The following is a 13,827-nucleotide window of genomic DNA, read 5'->3' as shown; positions in this document are numbered from 1 at the left end:
GAGTTTGCTCACTTTAATTGTCATATGCAAGATTTAACGTGTAACTTAAGCTTTTTGTACATCTCATTTAGAGCAATATCCTTTACTATTACTTTTTTTCTCCACCATTTTTCGTTTCTTTCATCTTCTGGGTATGTTCTTTTAAAAAACTTTGTTATTGAAACATAACATGCTTCAAATTTTGTGAGAAGATTTTATATGAATGATTCATATATTTGAACCATGACTTGTCATGTTTTTTAACATTTCTGAATTATCTACTTTATAAAAGGAAATAATTGTTTGTTTTAAAGAGAGACACTTTTAGTATTTACGAATAAGAAAACACTTGTTCCAAAGAACAAGTCATGTCAACCCAACCTTCTTTCTTTAAGACAGTCTTTGCACTGATTGGAGAAATGCAGTAGATAGAGTATCAGTGTCTAAAAGGAATTTGAACCTATTCTCAAGCTCAATGCATAAGCAGTTTATGATATTAGTTCAGATTCTGATTAACAGATGAATGTCAACCTGGAAGAAGGAATCTAGGACATGTCATAAGGTTCTACCATTGACATTATCCAGATTGTTACTTATATTAATGATCTGGATGAAATTAAAGAAAAAATTGATTTCTAAAATTTTTCAGCTTGTGGAGACTGTAATGATGGGTTGTAATACTTGGATCAGTTGAAAAAGATGGAAATTGTAGTGGTAAATATGACTCTGTACTTGGGTTTCAAAAATAGAGTCACACTCGTACATGTAGAGGCAGACTTATAACCAATACTTTTATTTTTGCTTAGGGGAGATGGATAAACACTAAGATGTTGCCTATGTTAATAGAAGCCCAATATAAGTAAGGATAATAGTGACAGTCTAGATAATCATATATCAATAAGAACATGTATAGACTGCTGTTTTGTGTTCTAGTCACTGCACATTAAGAGGACAAAGTGGTGTTTGTCCTAGATTGAGCAGCTAGGATAGCTCGAAAGACTTGAACTCTTACAATATGAGGAACTGATGAAGAAGAATGTTTATGAGCCTGAGAACCATATTTCATTATCCAGACCTCTTTTTTACACAAGCAAAAGCAGACTTTCTGTGCATTCTGAGGAAGAGAATGAATGCTATTGGCGATAACTATGAGATTAATTATGGGGAGTCATACTTGGACATGATAGAAGTGATCATTTCCAGCATTACTAGTTGGAATAGAATCTACTGTAGACATTGTCATGTCTTCTCTACTTCTGGATACATGGGAGGATTCCATTTCCCCATCTCACTAAAATTAGGCATGGCCATTATTAGGTTCTAGCCAATAAAACATGCATAGAACTGAAAGTGTCGCTTCTGATTCAAAGCATTTGATTGATAGTGCTTTACTCATTAGCACTCTTTCTCCCGTTGGGTTACAATGGACATACCAGCTATGATCTCTGAGTGGTTACAATGGTCAGAATGTCTCCCCATCACCCCCACTCCCACCCCTTAGACTCAGCCACACACCTACATTGGACAGGTAGTTTGAATGGAAAATAAACCTCTGCTGTTTTTAACCACTGAAGTTCATGGGTTTTATTATGGCCTCCTAACCTTTTCTATCCTGATTGCCACCACTGCCTTCAAGATGCAGTGGTTCTTTGTGAATGAGCTGCAGCAAGACAAGAATTGGATTATTGACAGATTTTTGGTTCAGCAACTCACATACTTGCGTTCTTTGCATTTTACTTTTATTGCTACACTGAATTCAGACTGTTGTTGGGGGTATAATTTAGTCAACTGGAATTTTCAACTGGCTCCAGGACCTCCTGAAAGATGAATCCCAGTAAAATGGGCAGAGATAATTCTCTTCCTAAGCACACTTCATTAACTCCACTGCGTGCCCAGCAACATCACACATTTATGGATCCTTTTTACTTTGGAAACAGCTAACAACAACTAGATAGTTCACCTGGCAAAGATTCTATTGCCACACACATTATTTATGAAGGCTGCGAGGCCCACACAAGAGCTCAGGGGAAAAGTAACTTTTGAACATGAACTTTGCAGTCTGAGTTTGGCACGTTTCATATAGACTGAACTATTGCCAAGTATCTCTTCATTCTATGCATCTAGATGCATTATTGCTGGTAACAAAGTTTCCCAAGGATGCCCTGCTTCCATCTGCTCACTCATGCAACTTAACAAAGCACACTGCATACCCCAGGTACCCACTAAGTGTTATTGTTGAAGATGATGAGTGCTGGGAATTATCTGATACGTTTATAAAGTGGTTTTGTCTGGGAAAGAGGTTTATGAGATGGTAGGAGCCAGGAAGTGAACTGAATAACATATGTACCTACCCTGAGAAAAAAATTAAAAAATGGAATTAAAAGGTGATCCAATGGGGGAAAAAATGGAAAGGGCAAATTTAAAATTATAATTAAAAATACATATGCATGCATATATATGCAAATATATATGTGTATTTGTCTTTATATAATAATTTTACATAATTCACAGCTAATTAATTGCCACCTCCTTTTTGTTGTTCACAGGAGACCAAAATCAATTGTGTTCGTCTGGCTACAAAAGGTATGTTGGCATCTGCTTGTCTGTCTTCACCTGTTCTTCAATCATTTAAGTGTTTCTTTCTAGCCACACAGAGAAAGGTTAGGCAACAATAACTCAAAACCAGAAAGAATTGTTATTTTCACTGGAGTCATTTGCATCTAGAACCTACCTTCTAGGGTGTATATTAGTAGCGCAGTGCGTAAAACAGAGTAAAAGTTTAAAACATATTTACTGAATGGATGGATGGGTGGATGAATCTATATAAGGATAGACTGGTACATTGATCAGTGGAATGATGGATATAAATTTACTCAAATATTCTTTTCATATATGTTTTTCTTATATTTAGGTCTATGTTTATGTGGGTATTTTTAAAGCATGTCTATTAGACCCATCTACTGAGTTTTGTACTTCGTTCAATTGGCACACGGCTTTCAAAAATGAGGTGATTAGTACTGGGGCCTTTAGTAATAAGAAGACAAATGCTGCATTATTATGTAGTTGGCATTTTCAACACTTATCCCCAAAACTAAGGCAGCATTGTTCAGGCTCATCACTTTTGTTTTCCTAATTATAATTGAATTGCCTGGCTCTTTCAATTGGTACATGTTTCTGTTTATTACTCTTTTTAAAAAACAAAATCAATGAATCATTTGCTATCATTTAACCTATTACAGGGTTGAATAGTTAGAAATCAGATTTATCTTTTTGTTACAGAGTTGATGTTTTTAACAGCAAACCTCCCATACACACACACGAAAATTGGACAATTCTACTCTGTTCCCTGAATTTACTGATGGCATATATAGTTTCATAGACTGCTTCCAATCCAAGGAGATAAAAGTTGTAAACATAAGTAGGCATATACTCTTAGATGTAAAGTACAGACAAAAGTGATGACCCAAGTATGTATGTGTATGTGTGTAAATATATAGACACATGCACAATGGACAAAACCACACAGAGGAACATACACACACACGTGGGCAGAGTGGGGAGAAAAAGAGAGAAAAAAATCTACAGCTACTTGACAAAATGTGCACCAAGACCCATCACGCATGACTTTTATAACTTTGAATAAAATCAACCCAATATTTAAGCACCAGAGAGAAGATGCAGGAGGAAGAAGAAAACAGAAGCACTGGGGCTTCCAGTGATAAGAAGTCACCCCGATTTCACATAAGTCACAGAGGGTGGCATGTCCCTAACTTGTTCCCTCTCAGGAACTCAGGCTCCTGGATGGAAAGAGATAAAATACTCTCTGCGAGGCAAGGAGAATTGATGGCTTGCAAACAAAAGTGACACAAATCACAGGTCTTGGCAGACTTTTCCACTGAAGAAAACAGATAATGTAGAAGGAAGAGCACCATCAATTGGGTAGCACTAGGGCTCTAGACAGCAGTCGGGACAGCTGGGTGTCTGTAGCCTGCTTTAAAGCAGCTGTAGCGGGAAGGAAATTCACAGACAAACCTCCTTCACTGTGGTATGCTCTATGGCTCCTCAGTGGCTTTTGACTCATAGACCAGGAGAGATGGATGCAATGGATCTGCACTCCATGGGGTAGGTGGGATTCTAAGGACACCCTCTGGGATGTAAGCTCTATGAAAGGGTAGCTGCCTGGGTCATAATTTCTGAACTGAGAATTGAAAACATGAGGCCTGACAAGCAGTAGGAACATACGGGGACAGTGGGAGAATCTCTAAAACTATACTCTCCTGAAAACTTCAGGACTGCAGTCCTCAGAGGCATAGAAGCCCACCCTGCTGGGCTTCTCTAGAGTTGCATTGCTGATGTGCAAGAGAATTGCAGTGACATTTAAAGAACCAGACAGAAGAGTTCTCTCCCTCTCCTTAGCATAAGGGCTTCCCCTCTTGCCTGAGCTTTAGGTTACCATCTTTTGCCATCTTTCCTTAAGTGAATGGAGTGTGTATGCAGGTAAAGTGAGCATGTGTGAAAGGACAGGAATGCATGAATGAGTGTGAATGCCCGGCTGTCCAAGCCCAGGCAGGCTTCTGAGAGGTCAGCGTATTGGGGAATCTGAGCATCCACATCCTGGTTTTCTAATTCGGTGAGATCCAACACTTGAGCCCAAAGAAATGGGGCTCCAGTGGCACTTGGGAATGGGGCAGAGAACCAGATAGTACAGAATGCCAGTTGGACACTGTTCAGTTATCCCGTCTCACCACATCAGGTTAGAAGGATGCTTGGGGAGCGTAGGACAAAGGGAAGCAGACCTGTGTTTGATGAGTGTCTACTTGGTGCCTGGTACTATGCTTAGAGTATCCAGGGTTGATTAAAGGCAAACCCTATCTATTATAAATCTGTCTACTGCCTGTGAGGAGTTTGTATCAAGAACCTAAAGCTGGGAATCAATATTCTGTTTATCCCATCCCTTCCTGACCACCTGGATCAAATTTCCTCTAGGCAGACTTGCTGAAAACAGTATTCTTTTTAACAGAGGAAGATACTGAGAATCCCACAGACTTTGGAAGGATACAAAGTCCCAGAGATGGGTCATCAGTCTCCCCCAAGGCTCTTCCCTCTCTCTGTCATCATGGCATCTGCTTCATGGGTCTAGTGGAAGGCATCCAGACCCTGAGGTTCATATGTCAGACTCGAGGCCAGTACTGTGGTGATGAAGCAACTTGCTGCTGTCTGGTCCCTGACCCCAGAGAGTCCAGCCAGTGTCTATGACCAGATGGTTGCCCGTTGTAACAGCCCTAAGCACTCATTCAGTATCATTCTAACTTGACCCCAAGCCTAGTGCCCCTTACACAAGAATATTAGACACACACCTGGCTCCAGCGTGTGTCTCCAACCCTTTCCTTTCTGTAACGTTGCTACTAGTAACTCGATCTAATTTAGTACTGCCCAGCTTGGAGGGTTGCAAAGTAATGGACCTGTATTAGTTTCCTGTGGCTGCTGTAACAAAGTCCTACAAATTGGTTGGCTTACATAACACAAATTTATTTTCTCATAGTTCTGGAGGTCCAAAGTCTGAAATCAAGGTGTCTGCATAATTTGTTCCTTCTGAGTATTGTGAGGAAGAATCTGTTCTATGTGTGTCTCTTAGCTTCTGGTGGTTTGCTGGCAAATCTTTGGCATTTCTTGGCTTTTGGAAGCACCACTCTGATCACTGCCTTACCATCACATGACATTCTCCTTGTGTGCTTGACTGTGTTCAAAATTCCCCTTTTTATGAGGTTACTACCACCTAATCCAATAAGGACATTTGATTAGGGTAGCAAAAAGCAAGGGAATTGCCTTGAATATAAGAGCTAAAAGACATTTTGAGCACTTTGCTTGATACACTCTAGACCTGGGAATCGATCTGATCAGAGCCATAGAGAGAAAACTGCAGCCAGTAGGTAAACAGGCATTAAGTGATGGTTTGGATTTAAAACTATTATTCAGACTCTGAAAGGAAGACAATAGAAAGCCACAGAGCAAAAAAGAGCAATTTAAAAATCAGGTTTTGTTCTTATCATTAAAACAGGAAATGTTAGATAGGGCGAGTGAGCAGGGGAATCATTTAGAACCATTAACAGTGTATAGCCTTCCTTTGGAAGATGAGGGATGGGCTCAACATAGGCAGCAGATTGAAGATGTTAGCCACAGGTGCTCAAGGTGATCCTTGAGAAAATGGAGCATGTGGAAGCTTGGGGTAGGTACTTAGACTTCAGAGGTGCTAATGCTCAAGTAGAGAGAAAATAACCCTTCCCATGGGAGGTACATTATCCCATCTGGTAGAATATGCCCCAGACTGCAGCTGCTAAAGGAGGTACCCAAGTATCTCAATTCATGTCCTCTGGCTGAGACAGAGCAGGCCGAGGGAAAATTGTTTCTGACCTAGTCGTTCAATTCTAGAACTACATTGGTCAATCCCCCTTTGAGAAACTGATGCCCAGTTCCATCCGAGTTCTCTTACCCATTGATGTTCTGTCTTCCTAATTCTCCCCGTGACTCCCTTCCTGCACTCATCTGTTCATTTTGCTACTTTTTCTTACCCACAGGCCTTACCCCACCAGTCTTGTCTGCATGATCTGACCCCTTCCTCTCTCCAGCCTCCTCTAAGCTTCTATCCTTTTATTATTTTGTTACACTCTGGCATGCTGGTCTTCTTTCAGTTCTTCAGGCACATCAAACTCCTCCCAAGCTTCGGGCCTTTGCTCATCTTGCTCTCTCTCTGAAATGCTTTGGCTTCCATATGTGTCTCCTTAACAGATAAATATCTTAACAGATAAGTATCTTTAAGATGGCATCTTAAACCTTATATCCTCAGAAGACCATCCTGACCTCTATTTTAATGTATATCCCCAACTTTCCACTCTCACTAAACCCTGTACTTTTCTTTCATAGCACTCATCACAACTTACAAATACATATATATATGTGTGTGTGTGTGTGTGTATATATATATAGTCTGCTTACATGTTTAATGTCTATCTCCCTGCTAGACTCTAAGTGACGTAAGTGCAAAGACTGTGCTTATTTTGAGCACTGTTGTATTATTCCCAGATCTTAGCATATACTGGTACTCAATGAAATGCATTGGATGAACAAATGGATGGGTGGGTGGATGGATGGATGGATGGATGGATGGATGGATGGATGGATGGATGGATAAATGGATGGATGAGTGGATGACTGACAGGTCATTATTCTTCCATGGCTTCATTTTTTTCAAATGCAAGTTACATGTCAGGATTGTTCTCTTAAAGGGTAGGAGTAAAAGTGACAGAGGTAAAGGGTCCACTATGGGATCTGCAATCCGCACTAACAAGAAGGCCAGCCAGTCTCTGTTTCTGTTCCTGCTGTGATAGGGATCTCTCTACCCACCATAGAGCTGCTTCACACTTTGGACACGTCAGTTTGAGAGGGCTTCTGTGTTATGAGTCCAAACTGGCTCCCTATTATTTTCCTGCCCATCAGTTCTTGAAGTCAAATGGATTCTGTCTACCATTTCTCCTTCCAGAAAATGACATTTGCTTCCTCTGACCTGTTCCTCCTGCCTTGGTTAGGGTCAGGAAGGTGCATGCTTGCTTCTTTCCATTGGGTGGAACCACTCTGGCTGCCAGCAGGCAGCAGCACTCCTGTCTTGTCTCTGGCGCCAGCCGTCAAGGGAACACAGCTGGCTCTGCAGACTCCCGCTGGGTGCGCCCGAGTGGCAGTTAGAAAAATCAGCTTTGATTTGATTTGCAAACTGAGCCGAGTCATTGAGACAAAATAAACCCGGAAACCCATAAAGCCATTTGCAGAGTTGCTTTGCAGAAGACAGCCACAGTTTTAATCTAGTAAACACTCTCTAACGATCCCATTAAAACAACCCCCTTGGAGTGGGTGCTGAAAGCTGAACTCCAGAATAATGAAGCATGGGATGAGGGGCCAGTGTCACCAGTAGTTTTGTTCTGCTTGGTAGCAGCTATGGACTAACGCCATTGTTCCAACAGTGATAGGCAAGAGGTTTTGGCGCTGGTCTTTTGTAAACATGCCTTCTTTTCATAAGAGCTAAGCCTGAGGTAAAGCATTTCACCGGCATTTTCCTCTCCTCTCTCCATAATGAATTCTCACTCCTGCAGGGACCAGCAGGGACACTACATAGCCATTTTTCAGTGAGATGCTCTCATTTTACAGATGCTAAGACTGGGGCCCAGAGGAGCAGTGATGTGTCCATGCCTTGTTTATCCACAGAATCACAGCCACAGGTGGTGTGAGAATCCTCTGCTATCAGCAGGCAATGCCCACTCCCATTGATACAAGCCTATGTGGAAGATTCTGTTTTATACAAAAAGCTTCCTTGAGAGGTTGCATGGAATAATTGGAAACTAGAAACACCTGGATTCAAATCCTGTCCCCCAAAATTTAGCTGTTAGACCTTGGACAAGTCAGTTAAAATCTACAAATCTGTCCCTTAACTTTTAAGCCTGAGATCAGTAGTCCTTTCTACCGAGTATTCATGAACATAATATATAATTATATATAAAATATATTTTATATATATGTATGTGTCCTTCTTTTTTTCTTCCTTACTTTCTGAGTCTCTAATGTGGGACTTGGAGACCCAGACCTACTCAGCACAGATCCTCTCTTCGGTTCTCTAAGGAAAAAGCCAAAGCCCAGACTCTAGTCACTGCTTGTACATTTCTACAAATCAGCCATTTGTCAAATGGTTACTGGCCAGATCCAAAGTGAAGAAACTGAGAGGGGACAGGAGTGATGTTGGCCTCACTTTTCAGCACTTGACCTTTCCATTGATAGGTTGTTGTCTCTAGATGAGATCCTGCACAGCAATAGTATTCTTTTATGGACATGTATAGGATTGTGGTCATCCCTTTTCTAGCCTTGACTGTGACACTGTCCTTTCTTCATTACCTGCCCAGCAATTTCGGGAGGGACCCAGGAGCACAGCATGTCCAAATCTAGCTAGAGCAACCAGGATAGGGGTCATAATGGGGAATCACTTGTGAGAGGAAAGACTCCAGTGAGATAGTCTATTGGAAAACTCTTGATTGTTGTTCAGTCTTTATACATCTTGTCAAACTTTTGGAGGTGAAAGCTCAGACTGTGTGGCTGGAGGGTTTGGGCAGGGCAATGCTATTCTTCCCAAGCTGAGTCCCATGAGATACATTTTCCAGGATTAGGACCCTCAGAGTTACGTGAGTGTAACAAGTTCTTCTTGACTTGTGTCCCCCTTTGCTCTCACCTACTGTCTTCTAGGTCCTAAAATGTCAATGGAAAAATACGGATTTTCCTAAAGGTTTTGCAAAAAGATGGAGGAAGAGAACTATCTCACAAGTACACATAAAATAGCCTACAGATGACCTTTAAATATCCCAACCCTTTCTTTAATAGTTTTCTTGCTACAACAGCTGGCACATCTCTCTCACCTTTTGCTTTCCCTCTTAGCTACTCTCTAGATGTGCTCGAACTTCCCCCACCACACACACCCTTTCCATACCCCACTTCCACACCCCACTCAGGAAGACAACAGCTGGTGTGACAGAGTTCAGAAAAACAAGTGAGGACTAACTCTTGCCATTCAAGCATGTACCTTGGGAGTTCCAATCCATCTTTCTCAATTAGAAATAAGAATTATCTACTCAAGATCTGAGATACCTGAGCTGACTTGATCACAAGTCTGTTATTGCAAAGCAGTTGCATCTTCTAAAGGGAAAATGGGGACTTTTACAATTGGGAGTCAGGGAAGGAACACATTTGGGGTAGGCAGGAGACAGAGGTTATAAATAAAGAGAACAAAGCTCATTGGAGATTTTAAACCCCATTGATGGAATCTCAATGTAATGTTTGAAGGGAGATTAAAAGGGGATTGCAAAAATTAACCACCTATTGTGTGCCAGTCACAGGGCTTTGTGTGCTGACACAAGGCTGCAGTGTGATGATAGAAGTAAAACCTGGCATTTAGGACACACTAAATAAATAGCGGTCATCGTTATTACTTAACGATGGGCCAAATAGGCTCAAGGGGTTAAATAAAGAACTCAACTTTCCTCTGAATTGGAAATCAGATCTGATTCCATCGTACCACTTTGAATCTTATTAATGCCATAGACAGGTGAGATTCCTGGACCACTGACAGGATGCTCTGTGTCCTACCTATTTGTTAACCTCTTCCCATGCCTCTTTTCTAGTAATAATTGATAATAGAATATTTAGCATATGATGGTCTTTGGCCTGTCTCCAGGAGTATTCAAGCTACGTCCTGGAGCAGAAGGTGAGGTGGCCCAAGAAATCCTCGACTTTCTTCACTTCTACAACATATTGAAGCTAATAAACCGAGAAATTAGTTTGTCTTCAGGGTTGTCTGCTCCAGGGCCATCTGCAGCCCAGCAGCATCTCTCTGCACTCAACAATGATTGCTTTAGAAGGGACAAGAGTCAGAAGGGAAGTCTGAGGCATTCAGCATTCTGAGCTCCTTCTTTGCAGGCTGACACACACACACACACTGAACAGGGCCTGGAAACAGTAAAGAGAGAAGGGTAATGAATCCTCAAGTAAAACCTGATGTGGTCAGGGGACCAGGTGATACAGGAGAAAGCAAGAGACCTCTACCTCTTCTCCAACCGGATTAGTCAGGCTAGGCTAGGCTTTGCTGCCATGACAAGCTAATACCCAACTCCCAGGAGCTTAATACCACGAAGGCATATTTGTTGCTATGCCATCTAGATTATATGTGGTCTCAAAGGACCCCTCAGCAGGGGAAGAGAAAGCATAGAAGTGGTAACTTGGATCTTAAATATGTCACTTGGAAATGACTCACGCCACTTCCACTTACATGGCCTTGATGAGAGTTAGTCATATGATAACAGCACAACTGTAAGTTGACAGGAACTCTTTCCTGTGCCCAAAGAGAGATGGACCAGACACTGGTAAACATGAGACATCTCTAGAACCATATACGTAAATAGGACCTTTTTCTGTTTCTACCTTCTTTTGTGTTTTGCTGAGATCCATGATCCATCCCACTATATGCTGCCTACCAACTAGAAAAATCTCTCCCCCTTCCTGCACTTATCCAGCTGTCCCTCTGTTCCTACCCCAGGGAGCTCAGCATTACTGCTCTGCACAGCATGGGTTGTAGACCCAGAGGGTGGAGTGGGGAGGCACCTCCTCTAGGCCTACCAACCCAACTAAGGCTTTAACTCTTTTCCATTTGATCCTCAAAATGACTTCATGAGATAATTATTACCTCCACTTTACAAGTGGAGAAACTAAAATTTAGAAATGTATGTAATTTTCCAAATGACACAGCTATTGAGTGAAAAATACCAAATCAGACTTTCATGTATTCATTTACTTTTCAGTAAGCATGTATTGAGTACAACTTAGTATTAATATGTAATCCCACATTCCCTAGTGGTTGAAAACATCATCTTTAGATTTGGATGGTGTTTGATTCTAGGTAGGAAAAGGTACTAAACTACTCTGTGTCTCTGTTTCCCCACCTATAAACCAATGACAATAACACCACTTACGGCCAGGTGCAGTGGCTCACACCTGTAATCCCAGCACTTTGGAAGACCAAGGCGGGTGGATCACCTGAGGACAGGAGTTCGAGACCAGCCTGACCAACAGGAGAAGCCCTGTCTCTACTAAAAATACAAAATTAGCTTGGCATGGTGGCGCATGCCTGTAATCTCAGCTACTCGGGAGGCTGAGGCAGGAGAATCACTTGAACCTGGCAGGTAGAGGTTGCTGTGAGCCGAGATCATGCCATTGCACTCCAGCCTGGGCAACAAGCATGAAACCCCTTCTCAAAAATAAATAAATAAATAAGTAAAATCACTTACTTCACAGGGCTAATGTAAGAATTTCATGAGCAAATGTATCAAAAGTACTTAATATGATACCTGGCTCATAAGAAACACTCAACAAATAGTAGCTCATGGGAAAACTAACCAATAAATATAAGTCCAATAAGGGCTGTGGTCAATGCAAAATCAGGATGTCCCTGGTGGGCAAGAAGGGAGACATAAATCAACTTAGGGTATCCTATTTCAGAATACTAAGATAAGGTTTGAAAGAAGAGTGACAATTACCGTGTTGAACAAGGTTGGAAAGCAAGTCAAGTAAGCCAAGGGAATAGGTATGCAAATCACTGAAGGCAAGAGAGCATGCCACTGAATTTAAATGGGACAAGGCAAAGCAATGATGACTAGCAGGCCAGTGTGACCAGATGAGGTTAGGAGTGATCAGGGGCCACCCAGGACTCTGTGTAGCCCCACTGTGTGTGTGTGTGTGTGTGTGTGTGTGCGTGCGCGCGCGTGTGTGTATGTGCATGTAAAAGCATTGTCTTTAGATAGTGGAACTTCTGGAGGTACTTAAGCAGACTGCCTTTTTGGGGAAGGACACCCTAGTTATAGTTTAGAAAATGCATCAGAGAAGGAAGACTAAGGCAAGGAGAAGACTACAGAAAGGGAGAGCACCTAAGAGGCTGCTGAAGGGGACCAAGTGGGAACATGTAAGTCATCTCTTCTCTCAAGGCTTCCATTTCTTTTACCGGCATGTGAGGGTGACAGTCCTTGTCTTGCCTACCTCAGAGCATAGGGGTTAAAAAAAAAAAAAAAACTAAAAAATAGCTACTTAGAACAGGAGTTAGCAAACTCTTCTGTAAAAGGACAGATAGTAAATATTTTCAGCTTTGCAGGCCTTATGGTCTCTGTCACAACTACTAAAGTTTGTCATTGTAGCTCCAAAGCAACCATACGTATAAGAATATGTATAAGAATGAGTGCAGCTGTGTTCCAATAAAACTTTGTTTATGGACACTGAAATTTGCATTTTATATAATTTCCATGTGTCACAAAATATTACTCCTCTTCCATTTTTTCCCAACCATTAGGAAAATGTAAAAAGCATTTATAGCTCATGGCTGCATAGAAAACAGGGAGTGGGGGCCCAGATTTGGCCCACAGGTCATAGTTTGCTGACCCCTGACTTAGATTGTGCTTTTAAAATATCAAAACTTTTCATTTTTTTAAGGGAGAAGTATTATGATAACTCTTTACTGGTGGTTAAATTTTATAGTATTTCATGGCTGTTGATCAAGTTTGCCATCTGTGTTATTTTTGAAATTATGTATTTTCTGTTTATCAGTTGGTCTGGAATACTCTACTCTCTCAATTTTGCATAAGAACTTCCTGCAGTTTTGTTGACGGACCACTGAAGAAAGCTGCAGTCTCTGGACAAGCCTAAAACACCTTTCAACCTTTTGTATGATTTTCTTTAGAGAGGTGAGGGGTGGATTTGAAAGGACAGGAACATTAAAGCCAGACAAACCAGGGTTTGAATACAACCTCTACCAGTTTGCGACCTTGAACAAGTTTTACAGATTCTATGATTCAACATTTCTTCATTCATTCATTCATTTATTCAACAAATAGTCACTGAGTACCTACTATGTGTCAGGCACAATGCAAGTACACGTGAGTACACTCATAAATGGAACACCATGTCTGCTTTCAGGGAGACTACAGATTTAAGAGAAGGCATCCACTTCTAATACAGTGATGTTATTGCAATAAGAAGGGAAGATGAGGGTGTTATGGGAAGACAAGAAGGGGCATGTGTCCCAGAGTCACTGACATACTAAATAAAGACTCCTTAGAGGTAACGGGTTCTAAACTGACACCTGATGGATGAGCAGTTGTCAGCCAGGTGAAGAAGCAGGAGGGAGTATATCCCATGCAAAGTGACTCACCTAAGGAAGGCTTACATACAAGAAGGTGGGGGAAGGGGAGCTGTTGATAATGGAAAGTTGTTTATTGT

At 41.4% G+C, this 13,827-nt stretch overlaps 1 protein-coding gene across 14 annotated transcripts in view; it reads left to right on the top strand.

Annotated features, from left to right (window-relative positions):
* The window catches only part of PTPRT (protein tyrosine phosphatase receptor type T), a 1,118,479-nt gene that overhangs the window by 908,697 nt on the left and 195,955 nt on the right, over positions 1 to 13,827 (top strand). For all 14 annotated transcript variants that reach the window (XM_017944806.3, XM_017944803.3, XM_017944801.3 and 11 more), the window contains exon 13: positions 2,526 to 2,562. In XM_017944806.3, the coding sequence (XP_017800295.2) occupies positions 2,526 to 2,562 (37 nt within the window). The remainder of the gene's footprint in view (positions 1 to 2,525; positions 2,563 to 13,827) is intronic.

This window comes from Papio anubis, chromosome 16, assembly GCF_008728515.1.
Source record: "Papio anubis isolate 15944 chromosome 16, Panubis1.0, whole genome shotgun sequence".
Classification (NCBI taxonomy): Eukaryota; Metazoa; Chordata; class Mammalia; order Primates; family Cercopithecidae; genus Papio; species Papio anubis.
The sequence above is the reverse complement of the archived record's forward strand: the minus strand, read 5'-3'. Positions and strand labels throughout refer to the sequence as shown.